This window comes from Aquarana catesbeiana, linkage group LG12 (genome assembly GCF_042186555.1).
Source record: "Aquarana catesbeiana isolate 2022-GZ linkage group LG12, ASM4218655v1, whole genome shotgun sequence".
NCBI classification, from domain to species: domain Eukaryota; kingdom Metazoa; phylum Chordata; class Amphibia; order Anura; family Ranidae; genus Aquarana; species Aquarana catesbeiana.
The window spans coordinates 124,325,808-124,351,603 of record NC_133335.1 but is presented as its reverse complement, the minus strand read 5'-3'; the positions used below and the strand labels follow the sequence as shown (position 1 = coordinate 124,351,603).

At 43.8% G+C, this 25,796-nt stretch overlaps 1 protein-coding gene across 6 annotated transcripts in view; it reads right to left on the bottom strand.

The window, feature by feature from the left end:
- Nucleotides 1–25,796, bottom strand: part of LOC141114556 (polycomb group RING finger protein 2-like) — a 333,247-nt gene that overhangs the window by 84,695 nt on the left and 222,756 nt on the right. The window contains exon 10 of one of the 6 annotated variants that reach the window (XM_073608319.1): nt 17,488–21,571. The exons of the other annotated variants lie outside the window; for them this stretch is intronic. Coding sequence (XP_073464420.1) covers nt 21,263–21,571 — 309 coding nt within the window. The 3' untranslated portion in view covers nt 17,488–21,262. Of the gene's footprint in view, nt 1–17,487; nt 21,572–25,796 lie in introns of those variants that run through there. 6 annotated transcript variants of the gene reach the window in all.

The window sequence follows — 25,796 nt, the reverse complement described above, 5'->3', positions numbered from 1 at the left end:
CCCAGCGGTAGCGAATGCTTGCAGACTGAAGCACTGATGTAACCTCTTTCATCTTCCTGCACTTGTCAAGGGTAGTGGGGGAGATATCCGGGTAAATTTGAACAGGAGTGCCGTCTAGGCGTATGTTGGGGGTGTTTCTTGAGGCCCTGAGGATTTCTTCTTTGATCAGGAAGTCCTTGAGGCAAAGCACTATGTCTCTAGGAGGCTTCTCTGGAGGTGGGGGAGGGCGCAGGGCCCTATGAATCCTATCACAGGAAAAGGCCGTCAAAGGGGAGTCAGGCAGGAGAGATTGAAATAGCTTCTGAATAGCGGGTAGTAAATCGGTTACCGATTCCGGAACTCCACGCACCCTAAGATTATTGCGTCGATTCCTGTTGTCTAGGTCTTCAATGTGAGCTTGGAGTTGTAGGACCGTTTCTGACAAGGATTCATGCTCTTTTCTAAGATCTGAGTACACTAGGGACAGTTCATCATGTTTGGTCTCCAGTAAGTCTGTCCTACTTCCCAGAGCTGCAATCTCCAGAGACAGCGTATTGGTAGACTTATGCAGCTCTGATTTAAATTTCTGGGCGATCTTGTCATACATTAGGGTTAGACTTTCATCCAGATCAGCCTCAGTTAGTTGTAATGAGTACTCACAGTCTCCCAGGGAGTGTGACGGCGGGGTAGCTGCAGCGGGAAGGTGTGCCTGTGACTGTGTCCTCCGGGCGCCATCTTGGGCCTGCATTTACTGTGGTGATTTTTGGGTCCCGGCATGCGCTGGATGTTCCGCCGGGGGTGTTAGGAAGGATGGCCCCGGGGAAGTGCCGTTTGTCTCCGCGGCTCACGGAGCAATCAGCCCTTGCTTCCTCCTCAATTCGCGCCGCGCTGGGCCCCCCTGACAAGTTTTTTCCATCACACGGTCCAATGTCTAACAGACCTTTTCGGTGTATCTGACTTGACTGTCAATTATCCATAGGGGTTATCCATCTTTGTCACCCTATTGCCCCGTACACACGGTCGGATTTTCCGATGGAAAATGTCCGATCGGAGCGTGTTGTCGGAAATTCCGACCGTGTGTGGGCTCCATCGGACATTTTCCATCGGATTTTCCGACACACAAAGTTGGAGAGCAGGAGATAAAATTTTCCGACAACGAAATCCGTTGTCGGAAATTCCTATCGTGTGTACACAAATCCGACGGACAAAGTGCCACGCATGCTCAGAATAAATAAAGAGATGAAAGCTATTGGCCACTGCCCCGTTTATAGTCCCGACGTACGTGTTTTACGTCACCGCGTATAGAACGATCGGATTTTCCGACAACTTTGTGTGACCGTGTGCATGCAAGACAAGTTTGAGCCAACATTCGTCGGAAAAAATCCTAGGATTTTGTTGTCGGAATGTCCGAACAAAGTCCGACCGTGTGTACGGGGCATAAGTGTTTGCAGTTGCCTTAAATATTGCCTTATATATTTTTGTAACTGGATTATACCATGTGATTAAATATTGTTTATACTGTTATTTCTGTATTGGATACTAATGGTACTTTTTGCAATTTATATAATGCCATAGATGCATGCTGAGTCGCTCTGAAGAAGCAGTTTGTGAAATGTGTTGGATTCTCTGCATTCCAAGCATCTTTATTGTATCGTGTGCATTAAGTATCTTTCTTGGTCATATTTCTATCTGACCTATGAGACTATGTACTGTTATTTTAATGATACCTGTTTGTAATAAATCTTTAAATACGTTTGCACTACTTGTGGTTGTGCTTGCCTCAGCCTGACAGTCTAAATATTTTCACTAAAATCCCATTATTCTCTGAGAGAGATTTTCTCCCTCATATTTCCTTTTTTTGTACTTCACTAAGGGATGTGAATTGTTGATCTGTCCCTAGAAACCATCAAACATTTTCAATATATTGGAGAGGAAGTGATCTTCGTAGACAGATTTCTCAGAATGAGACCTGGGTCTTCGTTTCCATCAGGACTCAACATTAAGCCTTATCAGTGTCCATCTGCAGCCTTGCCCATCATTGCAGAATGATTAGTGTCCATCTGCAGCCTAGCCCATCATTGCAGAATGATCAGTGTCCATCTGCAGCCTTGCCCATCATTTCAGAATGATCAGTGTCCATCTGTAGCCTTGCACCAGTGTCCATCTGCAGCCTTGCCCGAGTGGCATCTGCAGCCTTGCCCAAGTGTCATCTGCAGCCTTGCTAGTGGCGGAACTACCGCCATAGCGACCCATGCGGGCGCTATGGGGCCCACAGCCGAGTGGGGCCCGGCAGTGGTGTACTAAATGGGGGGCGGGGGCGGTGGCACACGCTGGGGGGATGTCAGGCGGCATATGAAACAGTGACAACGGTCAGGTTTGGTAGCGGCAGTGGCAATGTGCGCAGTTAGATCCCAGCTCAGGTGGACTGACCCATTGGGCATAAATATAGGGATGTCGGCTGTACTTGACACATTGCTGTGCATTCTACATTACGTTCTAACAGCCCAGCGAGTACAACTCCTCCCCCCTCCACAGAAATGGAAGAGGCTGCATCGGCTCTGCCCCCTCCCTCCCCTCTGTTCCTGTGTCCGCCCAAGCTCTGTGCAGCCCGTGTGCTGTGTCTGTAAGGAATGTGGGGGTGGGAACGTTTACACAAGTAGTTACAGAAGCTAGTGTGAGCATCCTGGGAACATCCAAGTGATTTAGCAGCACTGTCAGTGTCCAGATTCTGCCCTCTCTCTCTCCCAAATCTCTTTCTCTCCCCCTCTTTCCTCTGTTGTCCTCCAGCAGAATTAACTCTATACAAAGCGTTTTCTTTTAACCAGCCCATACTAATAGATGGCCACATCATGTTTATTTAGCCAGGGTTTTCACTAGTACGATCACAGACATTGCATGTGATTCGCACCGCATTGCTGTGCAAATCACATGCGATCTCTGTGCAATGCAAGTTCAGCCATACAAACTGTATGGCTGAAATCACATTGCATTCGCTCCAAAATGGTGCAGGACCCCTTTTTTGGTCCGCACTGGAATTGGATCACATGGGTGTTCACACCTATGCGATCCCATTCCTGCACCATTTTACAGTTCGCACTGCAATCTGCAAACTGATCTGGGCATGTCATTAACTTTACATTGACACCCGTAGCAGTTTGCAAAGGGCAGTGTGATTGCCGGCAAGCGACATGCAATGCAGAAATCCGCAGTAGAATTGCGCTGATTCCTGCATCGCATATATGTGAACCAGGACTCAAGTGGATTCACACTGATGCACTGTGGTTCAGTTGAAGTACAGGTGTATACACAGTTTTCCTGCATTTAACTCCATTTTCACTACAGTCCCACAGACTTCTATTAGGTTACACATTTGTGCAACATTTTCTGAAAGTGCACCAAATGTCCTCTATACTGCAACTTTGGTGTGCTTTCAGAAAACACAGTAACATTATACAAACTAATAGAAGACTGCGGAACTGCAGCTACAAATGGGAATAAAATGCAGAAAAACTGCGTATACCCCAGCACTGCAACAAACTCCAGGACACAAGTGTGAACCCAAAGGCTTCAGGGTGCAGGGTGCTGTGTAATGTAAAGGGGTCCAGTGGTGCAGGGTGCTGTGTAATGTAAAGGGGTCCAGTGGTGCAGGGGGTTTGTTTAATGTAAAGGGGTCCAGTGGTGCAGGGAGTTGTGTAATGTAAAGGGGTCCAGTGGTGCAGGGGGTTGTGTAATGTAAAGGGGTCCAGAGGTGCGGAGGGGCTGTGTAATATAAAGGGGTCCAGTTGTGGCGAGGGGGTACAAAGAAGTATGCAGGGGGCACAGTGGGGTGTTTTTACATTTTAAAGTTGGGGGTGCCAGATATAGGATCCGCCCCGGGTGCCAAATGCTCTAGGTACACCCCTTGGGCCCGGTGAGGATGAGGAATGTAAGTTTACTGTTAAGCCTCCCAGGCCCTGCGAGTCTGGCCGTGTCCCGACACACGCAGAAGGCAGGAGCAGAGAGCAGAGTGGGCGGGAGCAGAGTGGATGGGGCATAATGCTCAAGCACGCCTGTGAAGGGACATTGTTTTCGGCACATGAGGAGGCTCTGGAGTCTGGACAGGAGGTAGGAAGGGAGTGGGAGAGTGTCATCTGTTTTGCTATTTTTGCGGGGGGGTCCCATATAACATTTGGGGCCCTGTGATTTCTAGTTACGCCCCTGAGCCTTGCCCAAGTGTCATCTGCAGCCTTGCCCAAGTGTCATCTGCAGCATGATCGTTTAAATTACCGCCGCTGAGATAGACAGAGCTGGATGTCCTGTGTATTCGGCTCATCTTGCAGCCCCGCCCAGTCCCGCCCCTTGGTCCAGCTCCTATGATGGACATAACACAGGTCCAATGGCGGGACTGGGCATGACTGCGAACTGAGCCAAGCGGAGCCGAGCCTAGCCGAGTACACAGTACACTCGGCTCGGTCTATTTAGGCAGCGCTCAGTCCCTCCTTCCCCTCAGAGGCAGCAGTTCGGCGTATAACACGCACCCACGATTTTCCCGTTATACGCCGATAAATATGGTAGATAGAATCTAAATGTTTCCTTACATTGGGCTATGGTTTTTTTTAGCCACAGCCTATCCCAGTGTGACCAACAAGGCCTCTAAGTTAGCCCTTGACTAATAAAGATAGACTCCCCCTTTTTTGAAACCTTGATTATTAATAGGGGTGAGCCGAACACCCACCGGTTCGAACACACGGACACTGTTAAAGTCTATGGGACGTGAACGTGAAAAATCAAAAGTGCTCATTTTAAAGGCTTATATGCAAGTTATTGCCTTAAAAAAGTGTTTGGGGACCCCAGTCCTGCCCCAAGGGACATGTATCAATGCAAAAAAAAGTTTTAAAAAAACAGCCGTTTTTTCAGGAGCAGCGATTTTATCCACTTACCAACCAGGCATTCTGGCATTTCTCTCCTACATGTAAAAATCATAATTTTTTTGCTAGAAAATTACATAGAACCCCCAAACATATATTTTTTTTAGCAAAGATCCTAGAGAATACAATGGCGGCCATTGCAACTTTTTTTCTCGCACAGTATTTGCGCAGCTCAAGAACGCAGCTCAATTGCTCAAGAATCGCTGCACCACCAAATTCAGGACGTGTGCCAAACATGGAACATGGGTCAAGTGTCCCTGTCGGAGGGCGGAGAAAAGGTTGGTGCCATTGTCGCATACAACCATTCCTGGCTGAAGCTGGCATGGCGTCAACCACCTCTGACCCTGCCCCTGCAGAGCTGACAGGATCTCTGCCCCAGTGTGGCTCCTGTCCCCTAGGCAGACCAACTCAAGCACCGCATGGCATCTTTTAGCCTGACTGTTTGCGTAGCTCCTTGAACGCTTACGGAGCACTGCTGGTTCAGAGGACAAATCTGCAGAAGAGGCCATAGAGGAAGAAGAAGAGGAGGGGGTGGAGGAGAGAGCTGTGGCAGAATCACCAATAGCATTTTGGAGGCGTGGTGGCAGAACAAGCTCCAACAACACTGAACCCTGTCCTGCATCCTTCCCAGCTGCCAGCAGAGTTACCCAGTGCGTCGTGAAGTAAAGGCAACGTCCCTGTCCATACCTGCTGGACCATGAGTCAGCGGTAATATGAACCTTACTTCTGACCGCCCTGCCAACGAGGCCAAAACATTGCCTTCCACATGCCGGGAGAGAGCCAGAGTGGCCTTCCGTAAAAAGAAATGGCATTTTGGAACCTGCCACTGAGGTACAACACATTCCACAAATTCACAAAAGGCGGCAGAGTCTACCAGCTGAAAAGGCAGCAGTTGCAGTGCTAGCAATTTGGCCAAGCTAGCATTTAGACGCTAAGCATGTGAATGGCTGGGACCAAATTTCTTTTTACGGTTCAGCAACTGGGGTCAGGAAATTTGCCTGCTAAAATCAATTGGTGGTGTACTGCTAGCAGATTGGCTGCAAGTACTTGGGACACCTATTGCTATACCTTCATTCCTCTCAGTGCAGGTTTGTGAGAGGACTGGAGGTATAGTAGGGTTGGAGATCCCAGATGAGGAGCAAGGAGAACTTCGCCTTTTTCTTTGATGTGGGTCTTTCAAGTGCTGTTGCCAACGGACTGCATGGCAGGTCGTCATATGTCTGGTCAAGCATGTGGTGCCCAAGCAGCTGCTGTTCTGGCCATGCTTGATCCGCTTCAGACATAGGTTGCAAGCAGCAATGGTGCAATCTGATACACGTGTCGAAAAAGCCCCACACCAAGGAATTTTTAAAAGTCAGCAGGGAGTCAGCAGCTCCCTGTACCTGCGGAGCTCTGTGGTGTGATGCATTAGGGCGGCTGACCTTAAGCTGCCCCCTAGAGGACATCCTGCCTTTTTGGAGTTGTGCCTCCTCCTCACTTTCCTCCTCTCCTCTCCCAGGCACCCAAGTACAGTCAGTGACCTCATCATCCCCTTCCTCCCCGTCACTGGAGCAATCTTGGTAGTATGCTGCAGCTGGGGGAACATGACTGCCAGTTTATTGTCTTTCTGTGGCACCCCCTCTCTCTAGGCTCACGTTACTCCCTTTCTCAACCTGTGAACTAACATTGGAGCCTTCAAATCGCTGAGCATCCTCCATCCAAGGGGGGGATCCAGGGGGGCAATGGGTCAATTGCCCCCCCAGAAAATAGTGAGCAGACTGTGCTAATGCTGACCCCATCAGCCGTTGCTGACAGGCTCTGTGAAGGGACACAGGAAGAGCCGCAAATGCTGGGGGTTTTCACCCCTCCTTCTCCTCTTTGAGCCAAGTGGCTGGGAAACTAAAAATAGAGGATTATGGGACATGTAGTCCCGGGTACCAGCAGGCCCAAGACGATTCCCTGAGAGTACACTGCAGCCCCCAACATGCCGAGCGGGAGGAGAGGAGAGAAGAGGAACCATGAGGCTGTCGGGTGGAGGGAGCCAGAGAGGAAGTTCCAGTGATTTTACTATATATCCCCCAAGGTAAGAACTTAACTCCAGGTGGGGGGTGAGGGTGGGAATGCAGGCTTCCATAGAGGTACAGGACTTTATCACTGGCTGCTCCCACCCGTCCTCCCCTCCACCCGTCTGCTCCTACCCTCCACCTGGCTGCTCCTACCCTGTCCTCCCCTCCACCAGGCTGCTCCTACCCTCCACCTGGCTGCTCCCACCCTGTCCTCCCCTCCACCTGGCTGCTCCCACTCTGTCCTCCCCTCCACCTGGCTGCTCCCACCCTGTCCTCCCCTCCACCTGGTTGCACCTACCCTGTCCTCCCCTCCACCTGGCTGTTCCTACCCTCACCTCCCCTCCACCTGGCTGCTCCTATCCTGTCCTCCCCTCCACCTGGCTGCTCCTATCCTGTCCTCCCCTCCACCTGGCTGCTCCTACCCTCCACCTGGCTGCTCCCACCCTGTCCTCCCCTCCACCTGGCTGCTCCCACTCTGTCCTTCCCTCCACCTGGCTGCTCCTACCCTCACCTCCCCTCCACCTGGCTGCTCCTACCCTGTCCTCCCCTCCACCTGGCTGCTCCTACCCTGTCCTCCCCTCCACCTGGCTGCTCCCACCCTGCACTCCCCTCCACCTGGCTGCTCCTACCCTGTCCCAGGAGGTATTGCTGAACCCTTGGAAAATGAAAGTTTTGTTACCACAAAATTGCATATTATGTTATTAGTTTTGAGTGGTTTTGTGTTTTTTTTTCCTTTCCCTTCTCATCAGATACATCCAAGGAGAGAGAGCCCAGAAGACTGGGAACAGACACCGATCAGATGCAACAGTATAGTAAGAAATCCATGAAAGTAATGAGAGAATGGCAGGTAGAATGAAGATTGTATCGTATAATGTGAGAGGGCTCTGTTCGGCTGGTAAAAGGGGCCGTCTCTGGCATGAAGTGCGTCACATGAAGGCAGAGATAGTTTTTCTGCAGGAGACACACTTCATGGTAGGATCGACCCTTTGCATGCCTCATTTTCCATATAATCAATGGTTCCATGCACCTTCACCCATCCCTAAGGCTAGAGGAGTTACAATAGCTATCCATAAACTATGCCACTTGGTACCTATAGAAGTACAAGTAGACCCCGGAGGCTGCTTCCTTTTTGTTAAGGGTAAGATCAAGGGCCAGTGTTATACCATTGCCACTATATATGCCCCCAATAACTATACTGTTAAATTTCTATCTAAAATTTTGGATATTTTGGGGAAGGTTAGGGAAGGCTTATTGGTTATGGGAGGTGAATAAGTTTAACGATATGCCCGGCATTGATTGGGAGCTTGGAAAGAACATGGCAATTGAATGAATCTATTCTGGAAGATAAACAGAGTGTGGAATCCCTGTCCCGCACATTAGCATTATATTTTGAGACCAACACACCAGAAGAGGTGTCTGACCAAGTGGTATGGGAAGCCCATAGGGCAGTCATCACAGTTAATTTCAATGGGTTTGCGTATTAGAAAAGAGAGACAAAAATAAATGGTTGAGCTTTTAGAGGAAATACATAAACTTGAAATGAAACATATAAATATGGATAGGTGGTGCTGCGCTAATCCTAAATGTATAAACTAAGATCAAAAGGTATATATAAATAAAAGTAGCTCTGATCAGATCTTGCATAGAAAAAAAATAAAAAATTGAATAGATATAATAAATTATATATAATGGTGACAAAATCAAGGGTGGTGAAACTACTGACAAAAACAATAAGTTAGAGACGTGAAAGCATAATCATGAATAACCACATAGTAAAAAAACAATCATCACCAGAGATTCACTCGCTAATAAAATAAACACTAGTATAAAATTAGCATTATATATAGATCCTAGAGCAAGGGTTAAAGTCAATGACAGATTATCAGATTATTTTGAGATACGGAATGGGCCTAGGTAGGGATGCCCATTGTCTCCATTGTTATTTGCTATGGTGATGGAGCCCTTTCTGCGAACGATTAGGGAAAATAGGAGGATTAAGGGGATTTGTATTGGATCAATGGAACATAAGATCTCAGCTTACGCAGATGATCTATTGTTGTACCTTTCTTCTCCTCAAGAGTCTCTGACGGAATTAATGTTGGAAATAGATAGGTTTGGCCTTATATCTAATTCTAAAATAAATCCTTCTATATTGTATTCAGTTAATTTGTCATTTAGCGCCACTATTTCCATTGGGGATCATTTATGTCAATTAACATGGATTGTTTGAGGATTTGCATCATTTAATTTATAGAACATGCCCACAACTTTGAAGATTTTTTTTTATTGTGAAGCAAACAACAAAATAACAGAAAAAGTCAATGTGCATACCTATTCACCCCCCTAAAGTCAATACATTGTAGAGCCACCTTTTGCGGCTATCACAGCTCCAAGTCGCTTTGGATAAGTCTCTATGAGCTTGCCGCATCTTACCACTGGGATTTTTGCCCATTCCTCCTTGCAAAACTGCTCCAGCTCCTTCAAGTTGGATGGTTTACACTTGTGAACAGCAATCTTTAAGTCTGACCACAGATTTTCTATTGGATTGAGGTCTGGGCTTTAGCAGTGTATTTGGGGTCATTGTCCTGCTGGAAGGTGAACCTCTGTTCTAGCCTCAAATCACACACAGAGTGGTAAGGGTTTTGCTCAAGAATATCCCTGTATTTAGCACCATCCATCCTTTTCCCAATTCTGACCAGTTTCCCAGTCCTGACTGCTGAAAAACATCCCCACAGCATGATGCTGCCGCTACCATGTTTCACTGTGGGGGTGGTGTTCTTTGGGTGATGTGTTGGTTTTGCACCAGACATAGCGTTTTCTTTGAAGGCCAAAAAGTACAATTTTATTCTCATCAGACCAGAGCACCTTCCTCCATACAATTTGGGAGTCTCTCACATGCCTTTTCACAAACTCAAAACGTGCCATTTTGTTTTTTGCTGAAAGTAATGGCTTTCTTCTGGCCACTCTGCCATAAAGCCCAACTCTATGGAGCATACAGCTTATTGTCGTCCTATGTACAGATACTCCAGTCTCTGCTGTGGAACTCTGTGCAGCTCCTCCAGGGTTATCTTAGGTCTCTGTGCTGCCTCTCTGATTAATGCCCTCCTTGCCCGGTCTGTGAGTTTTGGTGTGCGGCCGTCACAAGGTGGCGTTTGTTCTTTCCTGGCGTGGTCACAATGTTAGGTTTTTTTGTATCTATTGTGCACAATTCATAATTTTTACAGTATCACGCTATGATGAATTCTTATTGTTTAACATATACCGATATTTGTGGAACCTATGCAGATCTGCTTTGAGAGGATTCCAAACGTCTTGGTTCATCGCACAAGATCTACAACCCAGGCTGGGGTTACGGCCATCTGCACGTTTTGGCTTACAATTTGGTAAGCATGCATTTCACATGGTGATAATTTTATGTGACCCACTGACTGGCGATTAATTATCTGCATCATTGGTCCAATAATTGGGACTTTCTTTCGATTATTCATCACTTTTTTATGAATTTTTTTTCACTTTGGACTTTATTTAGCGTGATTGTTTTTTCCTTTATTTATGTTTATGCTTATCCCATATTAATTGCAGCTTTTTGGGATTTGTCCACCCTTATTGTTCACTGGACTAACGCAGCTTTCTTTCCCTCCATACCAGTGTTTGGTTAGTGGTGCCTCTTGCTTAGGTGTTGCAGCCCCTGGGGGCTTTCAAAAAGGTGTGTATATGTAATGACCGATCATGTGATACTTAGATTGCACACAGGTGGACATCATTTCACTAATTATGTGACTTCTGAAGGTAATTGGTTGCACCAGAGCTTTTTATGGGCTTCATAACAAAAGGGGGTGAATACATACGCACATGCCAATTATCAGTTTTTTATTTCTGAATAGTTTTATGTATATATTTTACTTCACCCACTTAGACTATTGTGTTCTGATCCATCACATATAATTCAGATTAAAAAAACATTGAACCAAAAGTTGTAATGTAACAAAATAGGTAAAAAGCCAAGGGGGTGAATACTTTTGCAAGGCACTGTATATTTTTTGTGTTGTAGGGTGCTGTAAAGCAGTGTTTCTCAACTCCAGTCCTCAAGGCGCCCCAACAGGTCATGTTTTCAGGCTTTCCATTATTTTGCACAGGTGATTTGATCAGTTTCCCTTCCTAAGTAATTACCACAGCCGTTTCATCTGAGGGAAATCCTGAAAACATGACCTGTTGGGGCGCCTTGAGGACTGGAGTTGAGAAACACTGCTGTAAAGTAATAGGGCACTGTAAAGCCTCCTTCTTAATTACTGTATTTATCGGCGTATAACACGAACAGGCACATAACATGCACCTTAATTTTAAGAGGGAAGTTTCAGGAAAAAAACGTATTTTAAATAAAGAATTTTGAAGCAAAATAAGGGTCAGTGCCCATCAATGCAGCCTTATCAGTGCCCATCTGCAGCCTCGCCATTGCCCATCATTGCAGCCTTGCCCATCATCGCAGCATGATCAGTGCTCATCTGCAGCCTTACACATCATTGCAGCATGATCAGTGCCTGTCTGCAGTCTTGCCCCTCTTTGCAGCATGATCAGTGCCCAGCTGCAGCCAACAGAGCCGGATCTCCTGTGTGCTCGGCTCGCAGTCCTGCCCCTTGGCCCGGCTCAAATGATAGACATAACACCGGTCCAATGGCGGGATGTCAATGCTAGGAGGCGGGACTGGCCGTGACTGCGAGCAGAGCCGAGTACACAGGAGTTTCGGCTCTGTCTATTTCAGCGGCGCTCGTTCCCTCCTTCCCCTCCGAGGCAGCAGTTCGGCATATAACACGCACACACTATTTTCCCCTGATTTTAAGGGGGGAAAAGTGCGTGTTATACGCCGATAAATATGGTATATATTGAATAATGTGTTGCACGAATTGAGTTTTGGTTATGAGCAGATAAATTGTTGTGGGGATTTTTTTTCTCTTTCTTTTCAAATAGGATATGATCAAGGATCCTGTGTATTTCTCTGGGGAGGGGGGTTATTATGGTCTGTGTTAATGAAAAGATTTATATAGATATTTTTGCAATGTGTATTTCTATGTTGTATGTTGAAATTTGTCTTAATAAAGAAAAATGATTATAAAAAAAAGAAACTGTATTAGAGACTGTGTACACCACCTGCACTGTATTAGCAACTATACAACAGCTGCACTGTATTGTATACTGTGTACACCACCATAAATGTAGTAGAAACTGTACACACTGTATTAGATACTGTGTACACCTCCTGCACTGTATTAGCAACTGTACAATGGCTGAACTGTATTGTATACTGTGTATACCACCAGAAGTGTAGTAGAAACTGTACACACTGTATTAGATACTGTGTACACCGCCTGCACTGTATTAGCAACTGTACAACAGCTGCACTGTATTGTATACTGTGTACACCACCAGAAGTGTAGTAGAAACTGTATTAGACACTTTATTAGATACTGTGTACACTGCCAGATACACACACACTAGACTGTGTGTGTATATATATATATATATATATATATATATATATATATATATATATATATATATATTACACCGCCTGACATCTATTAGAAACTGTACACACTGTATTAGATACTGTGTACACCGCCTGAAGTGTATAAGAAACTGTACACCCAGGGCCGGTGCTACCACTAGGCAATCGCCTAGGGCGCCCGGCTGCTGGTTATTCTACTCCCGTACTGTCCACAGAGCTTGCAACTATCCATCAGGCAGCCGCTCTGACATCATGTGTCAAGCAACCACACCCTCTCCGCTCTGAGATCATGATGTCACATCAGCTTCACACTTCTCCTGAGTCCCGCCCCTCCTGTGTGCTCCGTCCAATCCACCTCCAGCATGTCTGCCCCGAGCAGCTTCACACTTCTCCCATGCCCGCCCCTCCTGTGTGCTCCATCCAATCCACCTCCAGCATGTCTGCCCTGAGCAGCTTCACACTTCTCCTGAGTCCCGTCCCTCCTGTGTGCTCTGTCTGTGAAGGGGAGGAGGGCGGGAAGATTAAAAACAAGCAGCCACCAGCCACACTGAAAAAACTGCTGAAATGAACCAGTGAGCCCCCTGGGGACCATTCCATGTGAGTGAGCACTTTCACTGACCAGACCCTGCTCCCTTCTCTCTCTCTCTCTCCCTGACCTTTCTCTCTTTTCCTGACCTCTCTCTTTGATCTCCCTTCCCCTCTCTGATCTCTCTTTCCCTGCACCTGACCTCTCTCTCTCTCTCCCTGATCTCTCTCTCCCTGACCCCCTCACTCTCTCTTTTTCTCTCTCTGACCCCCCCCCCTCCTTGCCAGCACTGGAAGTAGCTTAACTCCAGTCTGTTTATCTTCTGTTTTAACTCCTTCCTTGCCATCATCTGCCTATACATTGATGTATAACAGAATTACTTAACTTCATCCACTTAAAGTGGTATTAATGCTAAGAAAAATATTTATTATACTGCTGCTTACCAATTCTTAGTGGCTGCATTAGTTTTGTTTTTAGGTTTTCTCTTTTATATTCACATGGTGAACCTGCTAGTAAGTCTGTTGTTTTTCAAAAGAACGAGCTGTCTTGCAGATGTAGCAAGTAGAGGGTTGAATCAAACCATTTAACACTGGCAAAGAGGGTGGGGTCAGGGGCGGAGCCAGAGGGGGTGGCAAAATTAGGTTTCACCTAGGGTGTCAAAAATCCTTGCACTGGCCCTGTGTACACCACCGAATGCACTGTAGTTCTAAGCTACACTGAATGCAGAGTATATATACATACAATCAAAGACACTGCCACTAACTGAATAACCTGCCTGCTTAATCTAACTCAAGCTATCTCTCTGTACACGCCAACAGCACTACACACGGCCGTTCTGTAAGCAGCCTCATATAGTGTGGGGTGTGGACTTAGTCCCCCTGAGCCATGATTGGCCAAAGGCACCCTGCCTTTGCCCAATAATGGAACTCAGCAGAGGGCGTTGACTGGCCAAAGCATGCAGGTCAGGTGCATGCTTTGGCCAATCATCATACAGCAATGTACTGCGATCTCGCAGCGTATTATGGGGCGTTCCGTGGCGCTCAAATTTCCCACAAACGCCCCATAATGTTCACTGTTCGGCGAATACACGATGTTCGACCCGAACCTCGAGCTCATCCCTAATTATTAATATAATGAATTACATTTAAAAAAATTTAATTATAAAATATTTTTTGTACTATTAAAACGACTGTAGGATTGTGAGACTGTTGGTTGGGTCAATATATACATGCAGTACACTATTTGGCCACTTGATGGCAATATAGATATGATGTATGGGAACTGATTGATCCAATATTGTTATGGAAAAATAGTTTATTATACAGTGAGGGGGAAAAAGTATTTGATCCCCTGATGATTTTGTATGTTTGCCCACTGACAAAGAAATGATCAGTCTATAATTTTAATGGTCGGTTTATTTTACCAGTGAGAGACAGAAATACAACAAAAATATCCAGAAAAATGCATTTCAAAAAAAGTTATAAATTGATTTGCATTTTAATGAGTGAAATAAATATTTGACCCCTTCACAAAACAAGACTTAGTACTTGGTGGCCAAACCCATGTTGGCAATCACAGAGGTGAGATGCTTCTTGTAGTTGGCCACTAGGCCACTTGTTTTAGGTTTGGACACATCTCAGGAGGGATTTTGTCCCAATCCACTTTGCAGATCCTCTCCAAGTCATTAAGGTTTCGAGGCTGTCTGACAGTGGGGATGGTGTTCTTTGGGGCCATAGGCAAAATTCCTCTTCCTCCAAACATGGCGAGCTGAGTTGATGCCAAAGAGCTCGATTTTGGTCTCATCTGACCACAACACTTTCACCCAGTGCTCCTCTAAAACATTCAGATGTTCATTAGCAAACTTCAGATGGGCCTGTACATGTGCTTTCTTAAGCAGGGAGACCTTGTGGGCACTGCAGGATATCAATCCTTCACAGAGTAGTGTGTTACCAATTGTTTTCTTGGTGACCATGGTCCCAGCTGCCTTGAGATCATTGACAAGATTCTCCTGTGTAGTTCTGGTCTGATTCCTCACCGTTCTCATGATCATTGAAACTCCACGAGGTGAGATCTTGCATGGAGTCCCAGACCGAGGGAGAGTGACAGTTATTTTGTGTTTCTTCCATTTGTGAATAATCGCACCGTTATCACCCTCTCACCAAGCTGCTTGGCGATGGTCTTGTAGTCGATTCCTGCCTAGTGTAGGGCTACAATCTTGTCCCTGGCATCCTTGGACAGCTCTTTGCCATGGTGGACAGATTGGAATCTGATTGATTGCTTCTGTGGACAGGTCTTTTATACAGGTAACAAGCTGAGATTAGGAACACTCACTTAAAGTGAGTGCTCCTAATTTCAGCTTGTTACCTCTATAGAAGACACCTGGGAGCCAGAAATCTTGCTTATTGATAGGGGATTAAATACTTATTTCACTCATTAAAATGCAAATCAATTTATAACGTTTTTCTGGATATTTTTGTTGTTACTCTGTCTGTCACTGTTAAAATAAATCTAGACTAATCATTTCATAAATTTAGACTGATCATTTCTTTGTCAGTGGGCAAACATACAAAATCAGCAGGGGATCAAATACTTTTTTCCCTCACCGTATAGTTTTCATATTGTCAATCATGTCACTGGACCGAGGGATTCCTCTGCCAATTTGAGTCCTGCGATTCGTTTAATGTTTTTTTTTTTAATGTTAGAGTTGTGTAGCAATGAAATGGATTTTACATTTTTATTTTCAAATGATGAAATGGATTTGTTATTGTTTTAAGTGCCTCTACTTTGCTTGCAGATGGTTTGCTGTAAAGGTGAGACACGAATATGTACAGCAGCGTTTTAATGTCATTCCAAGTTGCGGGTAACCGAAGCTTGATTTTATGAGAGGTTTTTTGTCAACCAATCAGACCGAATGGTGGGGTACATGAGGCTTCAACAAAATGGCGGCAGGCAAGCTTCCTGATGACCTGTTGATCACGAAATGCAAAGAATCTGTACATTCGTCCGTATCGACATCCGGCTTCCATGGTTCCAACCTCTGCTGCTCTGGAACGCACGCAGCAACTTGGAGAGACTGCATTTTTGTACCAGGCTGGCTGTACATGTTCGTGCTGACTTATAGCACCTTAAAATGTAAGTGCGCATTTGCTAATTATATGCTGGGAATTTTGTTGCAATAAACTTGCCTCGCTGATATCTAACTTTGTTTCTCCCGAGCTTCTTTGGTATATTAAATTAAGGAGATATATCCTGAGCTAAGATCCATCCTCTTCAGATACACAGGGACACCAAAGGAATCTGATTGTTACAAGGCTTGTTTAATTTAGATATCTGGTGAGTTTGCATTTCTGACACACGAGTTATGGTGGAGCACAGTTAAAATTAATATTTGCCACTGCACATAACTTCTACCACAGTGATTGGATTTTTTCTTGAGTACATATTCCTTTTTTTCACTTTTTGCTGTGTAATACAATTTTTAGCCTGAATGAATATACTGTATATAGCTGTATATTGATTTTTACTGATTTGTGAGTTGAGTTAACACCAGACTTTTATTCCCATAACTATAATGAAAAATTAAACAGTGTGTGTTTGGTATGACTTTAAGTTCTCTGTAAAATAGAATTCTTTCCAGATGACCATCTTTTCTTCAAAAAGTGGCTTTCTGCTTTAAGTACAAACTCAGTAAAGCCAGCAATTCAGAGTTTAGTGCAGTTAGTGGCATTATAATATATACAGTCAGTGACACACACAAATAAGGTTGTTTGCCTTTATTAATCACAGAAGAGACAACCACAACCCCAAATTTCACCCATGAACGTAACACAAAACCTTTTAGGAAAGATGAGAACAGAGGGACCCTGTTGTGCTATATTCTGTGGTGGCCCGACTGTTTTCATAGGAGGGTACCGGCAATACATACATTCAGCAGAGCAGCAGCACCACCTTGGACTGCATATTGTATAAAAGTGCTCAATCATTACAGGATCTCCAGTTGTTCACACACTTATGATAGGTTAACCATGCTGCAGAAATACTCAATAACATAACAAGGATTTTTCAATTTTAGAACAATGTTTTCTGCATTCCCTTAATTCCAAAGTACAAATGCAGTAATGTGAATAAGTACAAAACAGACAAAACATTAGATATTCATTTAAACAATGCCTACAAATAAAGCATATACAGTATACCTGAATAAAAACAAGGACCATTTGCCTTTTTAATTATTTAACAAAAATATCAATAAATGCAGTGGTGCGCTCTGGAAAAAGTAAGTACACCCTTCGCCTCAGAGGCTAGTATTGCCCCTTTAAGCAGAAATGGCTGATTGTAGGCATTTTGCATAACTGCCCAATAGTCTTTGGCATAGACCCGTTTAAAAGTTTGACCACTCCTCTGTGCAAAATTCCTTTGGATCAAAATTTTTGTTTGATTTCTTAAGACTTATGTCTGCTAAGTTCTCTTTTGCTATAAGCTCATAGTCGCTGCAGTGACCATAAACTAGAATTTTTTAGTATATGAAAAAAAAAAAAAAAAAAAAAAAAACTGGAACTAGACCAGTGCATAATTTACCTAGGGCAAGAGGTTTAAAAAATAGAACATAAAATAAAAATAATGAAGGCCTCTTTGCACATGGGAGTAAAAAATGCTGAGTTCAGATCTACAGATCTGAAATGAGATGCATTGTTGCCTATGGGACATTGCACACAGATCCGTAATACAGCTTTGAGTACAGATCAGTAAAAAAATGAAATACATGTTTTTCAATTTAGTGCAGTAATTTACTTGCATACTCGTGCAATGTATGTGTGGAGGGCTACGTAAATTGACAGCTCTATATGGGTACCTTAAACAAAAATAGGGATAATTGTAGACACGCACCCACACTCACTCAGGTTGAACTGGATGGACTGGTGTCTTTATTCAACCTTACTAACTATGTGTTTGCTCATCTATAAGCATGCTTACGCGGGTATAAATGAGTATATTACAATACTCAAGAATTTGAGTATTGTAGAATACTACAAGAATTTTACTTGTCTATACGCTTATGCACCTTTATTCACCTATATATTACTCAGATCTTTACACACGGGCGTCAGATGTTCCTGAGAAAATAAAATCAGTAAAATATGATGTCCGTGTGCAAGGGGCCTAAGCACTAGGGTCCTACAGCTATACAAAATGTTAAAGGAAAAAACAAATCTACAAAGTCTACACAAAAAAAAACAAAAACTTACAAGGAGTGCAATGATCCCTAGTGGATGAAATAATATATAATGGTTATCAGTCTTTTATATAGGACTAACTATCCTAGAGAGAATCCAAAAAACAAGAAAAGGAGATCTGATAAAACATTCAGAAGTGAAAAGGGCACTCTGCAGGCTGGATGGTTACACTAGGTTCCAGCTGCTTTATAGTGGGAGGAACAACAACTTATGCCTCGTACACACATTCCGAATATCCTACACCCAATCGTAAAACCGTTCTCGCTTAATAGTCGCAAGTAGAAATTGAATAGCTAAATAAAGTCACGAAAATTCTCGTACGACAGACCAAAAAAATCGGAAGTGATGTCATGTGTTGTAATGTATTTATATTGTATTTTCGGACAACAACTATACTGACTAAACGAAAATTGTACGATCTGGAATTATACGATGAAAATTTTTGTGCATGTCCGATCGAATATCGGATGAACGGTCGTGATCAGCTGTCGAAAGTAGTGCACACACGATCCAAATATCGTACGATCCTTCCTCGGATGACTGTTTTCGTACGTTATTCGGATCTTGTGTACGGGCCATTAGGGTACTAGTGCATTATCAACAGGTAACATTTTTAAAAACATATCCTTCTAACAGTTAAAACTGGGAATCTGCACCACAATCAAACAGATGTCACAAGAAACTTATGGCTCATACACACGATCCGAATATCATACAAAAACAGTTGTCCGAGGATGGATCGTACGATATTCGGATCATGTGTACACTACTTTCGACAGCCGATCACGACCGTTCATCCGGTATTATTCGATCGGACATACACAAAAATTTTCCTTGTACGATTTTCGTTTAGTCAGTATAGTTGCCGTCCAAAAATACAATACAAATACAATACAACACATGACGTCACTTCCGATTTTTTTTGTCTGTCGTACGAGAATTTTTGTGACTTTATTTAGCTATTCAATTTCTACTTGCGACTATTAAGCGAGAACGGTCGTACAATCGGTCGTACGATATTCGGAACGTGTGTACGAGGCATAACTCTCATATAAGATCTAAAACTTGGAGCTACGGTACAGGGACCCACTTGTGGTTGGAACTGTCAGCATCCTTCTACGAGGATAACGACCTAGCCAGTATGCAAGGTGGTCCCATACCTAGAAGTGGAAGCCTCGCATACAAGCTAAGTTGTTGTTCTGCTATGGGGACACTGACAATCACAAGCGAGTTACTACAATCACATGCGAGTCAATTAAAGTGGTCATCATTCTATTTGTACATTTTCTTTGTTCTGCTGAATATTTAATAGCTGTGATCAGCAACTCACAAGCCACTGATCATAGCCATTCATTAAAATCTTAGCACACACAGCACTGTGCATGGGGTGTTACTACAAGGCATAGGTGTGAAGCAAACCTCCAAATTTTTTGCATAAGTTACTTATTCACACAGTTTTGTGTACTGTTTATTTTTCAGTTTTTAATTTTAGTAGGAATTTTATGTTGTGTGTGCTAATAATGATTTTGATGTATTTTTATAGAAAATATTGTGTTGACAAACATTCATGTAACTATTGTGGGATGCAGAAAATCAGCAGCATCATCCATTTCATTCTACAGGTCCTGTGCTTTCAGAAAGTCTTTTAAAGCATTGCCTATGGACAATTTTGGCTATCTTCGTTTTTTTGCTGTTTCACAAGGCTTGACATATTTGTATCTATTTACTCAACACAATCTTAACTTTGGTATTTTGCCACACAAAATGGGTAATATATTGTGTTTGTGTGCACTAAAATTAGTATATTTTGTTACTCAAAATACGCGATAATATTGTGTGGCAAAAATTGCAACTACCAAGAATAAATTCTCCAAGGTTTTAAGAAAATGTGTATATTATATATATATACACACACACACACACACACACACTAATGAAAGATTTAAATAAGATTTCACCTGCACACTCCCTAAGGTGGTTTAAATCATTAGCACGTAATCTGGAAAACCTTATTCCAATTTCATGAATTTAGTGGTGGTAAATGTAGGGGTGTAGTTACTTTTTCCACATAATAATCCTGTATTTTTTTAAAATTTAAAATCAGAGGTGGGCAACTGCTGCCCTTCAACTGTTGTGGAACTATATGTCCTGCAAGGCACTGCAAGACTAATGCCCCATACACACGGTCGGATTTTCCGATGGAAAATGTGTGATAGGACCTTGTTGTCGGAAATTCCGACCGTGTGTGGGCTCCATCACACGTTTTCCATCGGATTTTCTGACACACAAAGTTTGAGAGCAGGCTATAAAATTTTCCGACAACAAAATTTTGTTGTCGGAATTTCCGATCGTGTGTACACAAATCCGACGCACAAAGTGCCACGCATGCTCAGAATAAATAAAGAGATGAAAGCTATTGGTTACTGCCCCGTTTATAGTCCCGACATACGTGTTTTACGCCACCGCGTTCAGAATGATCGGATTTTCCGACAACTTTGTGTGACCGTGTGTATGCAAGACAAGTTTGAGCCAACATCCGTCGGAAAAAATCCTAGGATTTTGTTGTCGGAATGTCCGATCAATGTCCGACCATGTGTACGGGGCATTACAGTTGCAAGCATGACTCCTAGATGCAGAGGCATGATGGGACTTGTAGTTCTGAAACAGCGGGAGGGCCACAGTTACCCACCCCTGATTTTGATTATGAGAATAAAAGACACCATGTCATTTGAATGTGTCATCTTTATTTGTAGACACTGAATGCAGACCCAATGCTTGCCTGTTGAAAAAAGTCAACATTTTCCATGGGATGTACTTACCTTCTCACATGACTGTATGTGATAACCAGATGGGAGTTTTAAACCAAGCTAGCCATAGGGCATTGGAGGAGCATCATTCCAACAAGAATGTGAATTTTCTCCATTCCCTCTTATAAATTATAATACAAAATATTACAAAAAGATTTTGGGTGTAAGCAGGGATTAAATTACTCTTGTATTATCCATAGAAAATAAAAAGTCCTTCTTTCTATGTACATATGTATAAAAAGCTCTGGCTGGGCAGACCACTCAAGTGAGGGGCGGCCCCGGTGCTCCATTGAGAGAAACTTTTCGGCCCTTGCTGGTTGAGTGCCCATTATGAAGGGAAGGGGCAGGAGGGAGTTCAGTGTTAGGGCTTGGAGAACCCTGGCAGGGAGTTGAAGGGCTGGGTAGAGATGAGGAAGTGGAGGGAACTGGTGCTGGGCTGTTAGCCTTGTCACTGGCTGAATCCCCTTCTGAGTTTGTTGCTCGGTTGGGCCCCTGCAGGCTTCTTGGGCGGCTAAATCGTAATCTTTTGCAGGTTGGCTGCACACGATACTTGAGAGGCAGTGGTCCTGTCTAAAGAGCAAGGTGGAGACGTGAGTAAAGAACAATCACAAAAACTATACCCTAATTACTTAACCTGATCAAGAAAAGGATTTTACAGGTGCAGTAAAACCTTGGTTTGAGAGCATTTTGCAGGACCAGCTAAATTTTTAAACAAATTTTGACTTTATATACAACCGATGTCTTGATATACAAGTAGCATCAAGTCACAACTGAGTATAAAAGACGAGAGGCACCTCTAAAACGTAGCAATATGGTTACATTTAATGAAGGTACAACATTTAGCAACTCACATGGTTGATGATTAAAACTGGCACATCTAAGTATGCAGGCATCTGGGGTAAAGCTGTCCATATAGACTGTCCTTCGCACCGCCGGCTCTCACTGCTGTCAATCTGCAATCTTGACCGGAAAGACTACCCTGCAGTTGAGCGATCTGAAAGCGAAGCTTGAAGCGTTCGTGGAGTGCAGCATGGAAGGGGTGACATCGATGGCGGTGTGGAGGATGATCTATGTGTACAGCTTTTCCCCCGGATGCCTGCATACTTAAGATCATCCTCCGCAACGCCATCAACATCATCCCTTCCGCTCTGCGCTCCACGAGCGCTTCAAGCCTCGCTTTCAGATCGCTCTACTGCAGGATAGACTTTCCGGTCAAGATTGCAGATTGACAACGGTGAGAGCCGGCGGTGCGGAGGACAGTCTATGTGGACAGCTTTACCCCAGATGCCTGCATACTAAGATGTGCCAGTTTTAATCATCAACCATGTGAGTTGCTAAATGTTGTACCTTCATTAAATGTAACCATATTGTTACATTTAGAGGTGCCTCTTTTCTCTTTTATACTCTGTAGCTCCTGCTGGATTTTGCTTCTAATCCCCTTGTGGAGGCTGCCATTTGTAAATGGACATTTTATGATTACACAACCTATCACATTGCTATGATGTTTTTAAATGCACTATAAACTGAAGGATTTGTGAATAAGTGGTTGTGGAACAAATCATTTGAGTTTCCATAATTTCTTATGGGAAAATTTGCTTTGATATACAAGTGCTTTGGATTACAAGCATGTTTCTGGAACAAATTATGCTTGCAATCCAAGGTTTTAATGTAAGTCAAAAATCCTGTTTTAGTAATCTACAAACAGGACTCAGGCTTTTCTCAAAACCTAACCCTGCCTAGCCCCATACCATTCCCAACATATCTTTCATTTTGTACCAGTCAATACAAAAGTGATCATAGACAGGAAGGGTCCTGAGTCCTGTGATACACTTCAAGAGAAGGATTTTACAGGTAAAGTAAAAAATCCTATTTTCTTTATTGTACATCACAGAACACAGGATTGGCTAATTCTTAGATCAGTTAAATAACCAAAAGCAACCTAATGGGGAGTGGGCATTGCAACAAACAATGGCTAAGGGGTGCAAAAAAAACCCAAAGAACAAAAGCCAAGGCCCAAAACACAAAAGTTCTTTCCAACATGAAGCTGGTATCTGCTGAGGCCTGGACATCCATCTAGTAGAACTTAGGAAACGTGAACAGAAGACAAAGTGACCACCTTACAGACGAGAGCTCTCTTACAGGACAAAAAGTGTCTGACTGACCAATGGAGGCTAGAGCCAAGATAGACTAGCCCAGTGGAAAGCAATCTCCTTAGGATGCTTAAACATCCTGCTTAAGTTGCAAGGAAAAGACCACCATGGGCAAAGAGGTGGTCTGAAACCTCAAAAGATCTTCATCCTTGTGTAGCACAAGGAACAGCTCCTTACGGTATAAGGCTGCCAATTCGAAAGCTAAGAGCTGAAGTGATGGCAAAAGGAAGGTTAAATTATGAGTAAGGACAGAGAGAGGTGTGTTCTGGTGTGAACCAGCCCTGAGGTAGATAGAGAGGCAAATGAAGTAAAGATGGGTACATCCCCAACATCCTAGCATTTAACTCGGGGCTATTTTGTCCTGATGTATGAGTAACCTATCCCCATAAGTGTTATAACTTTACCAGAATGGCAGTGTCCACCTTTGACAGCTTACTAACTATTGTTAGACCACATCTGCAAAGAATAAATACCAACATGAGGATGTATGGACATTTCAGGAAGAAAAGGGGAAGTGTCATTTTCTGCTGCTAAACACACTGCAGCTATCTGCAGCTAAACGCAATGTGCGTTTAGCTGCAGATAGTCGACCCTGGACGCAGCACTTTTCTTCTTTTCCTAAATTCAGCTAAACTGTCTGCAACTAAATGCTGCTAATGGTTATGTATCAATAACATGATTACGTTACATTTTGAGTCCAGCTGCTTTTAGAAAAGTTTTCTAAATGCAACTAAACTCTGAAATTTAGACATCTTTGTAAATGTAGCCTATACAGTGTGACTTTTGCTACCCCCCTGATGATTTATGTACACCACTGCCATGGCCTTGTCTGACTATACACTGACTGGGAGACCCTGAAGATGGGAGGGCAAGTGCTTAAGGGATTGTATAATTGCCCTTAGCTCCCAAACACTGATCAGGAGCTGAGCATTCTCCAATAACAATGTTTGTTCTACATCCCCAGAATGATGAGTTGCAACTGTGTGGAGTAAAACTTGGCATAAAGGACTGCCACCATAAAGTGAGGGAAAAAAAAAAAAAAAAAAATCGAGGTGTGCACCTTATCCTAGAAAACCTAAGACAAGGCCATGTCCAATGCTGGGATCCAATTCTGACTTTTGGAGGTTCAGGCTCTGACCGATGCTCTGCATAGCCTGCACACATTGGCTTGAAAATGTCTGTAACTAAAATATGTGGGCTATGGAGGGCCCAAAAAAAAACAAACAAAAAACACGCTCAACACCAGTCTAATTTACCCTGCTTCTAATGCATCAAAAAGCTCACGACAATTGACCAAACCAATAAAACATAAAATAGATAAAAAGTAAATTTCAATAATAAAAAAATGCCCTCATATTCTGCTCGAACTCCTCCATGGGTGGGGGGAATGGACCATCACCAGTACCTGGAGGGGTACCAGCATCAGAGGCGGGGTATACTGCATGTTTCTCATGACTGGCAATGTGTCCAAGAATGGACCTGAGTCTCACAGTCCTGTTGGATTTCACAATAAAACAAAACAAAAACAAAAAAAAGCAAAAACAAAAAAAAACAAAAATCACAACCACAACAGTTCAGAGATTCAACAAAGCAAACACGTGGCAGGGCCACACATTGCATGATGGTTTATGAGAAGATACACAACAGACAGCTTACTACTCATATGAATGTGTGTATGGAATCCACAAAACAAAATCATTCAAAAGTCTTATCTTATCTGTACATGTACACTCAGTCGTTTATAGTCCTTTAGAGGCAGTCGAGTTTACTGGCATTTTTTAAAAGCAGATAAATCACGTTCAGGACAGTAGTTTACTGGCAATTCAAATGTCAAAAGCTTGTAACTGCTTGTAAACATGTTTATGCACTTCACGGATCTGGTGGACAGATTACTGGGAGTAGGTATGAGCTCGATGTTCGAGTCAAACGTAAGTATTGCCTATATAACAGCTGTCACCGCAAAAAAACAGCAGTCGGCGGAACGCCTCCCATCGAGGCGGAACTTTTTTTTTCGGGTCTGTCGGTGCCGTGATTGAAGATGGATGGACATCGCGGGACACTTTTAAAATAAAAGAATTGTCTCCTGTCGTTATTTTTTTACACTTTTGGTGAATGGGTAGGTGGGGGGCTCAGGATCTGGGGGCAACCTTGTTAAAGGGGGCTTCTAGATTCCGATAAACCCCCCACCCGCAGACCCCCACAACCACCGGGCAAGGGTTGTGGGGATGAGGCCCTTGTCCCCATCAACATGGGGACAAGGTGCTTGGGGGGGGCCCCCAAGCACTCTTCCCATGCTGAGGGCATGTGGCCTGGTACGGTTCAGAAGGGGGGGCGTTCTCTCGCCCCCCCTTTTCCTGCAGCCTGCCAGGTTGCATGCTTGGATAAGGGTCTGGTATAGATTTTAGGGGGGACCCCACACTATTTTTTTTTAGACTTTCGATGTGGGGTTCCCCTTAAAATCCATACCAGACCTGAAAGGCCTGGTATGGATTTTGGGGGGGACCCCACACCATTTTTTAAAAAAAAATATTGGAGTGGAGATCCCCTTAATATCCATACCAGACCTGAAGGGCCTGGTATGGATTGGGGGGGGAACCCACGCCATATTTTTCAATGATTTTTTATGTACAGTATATTGCCAGGAT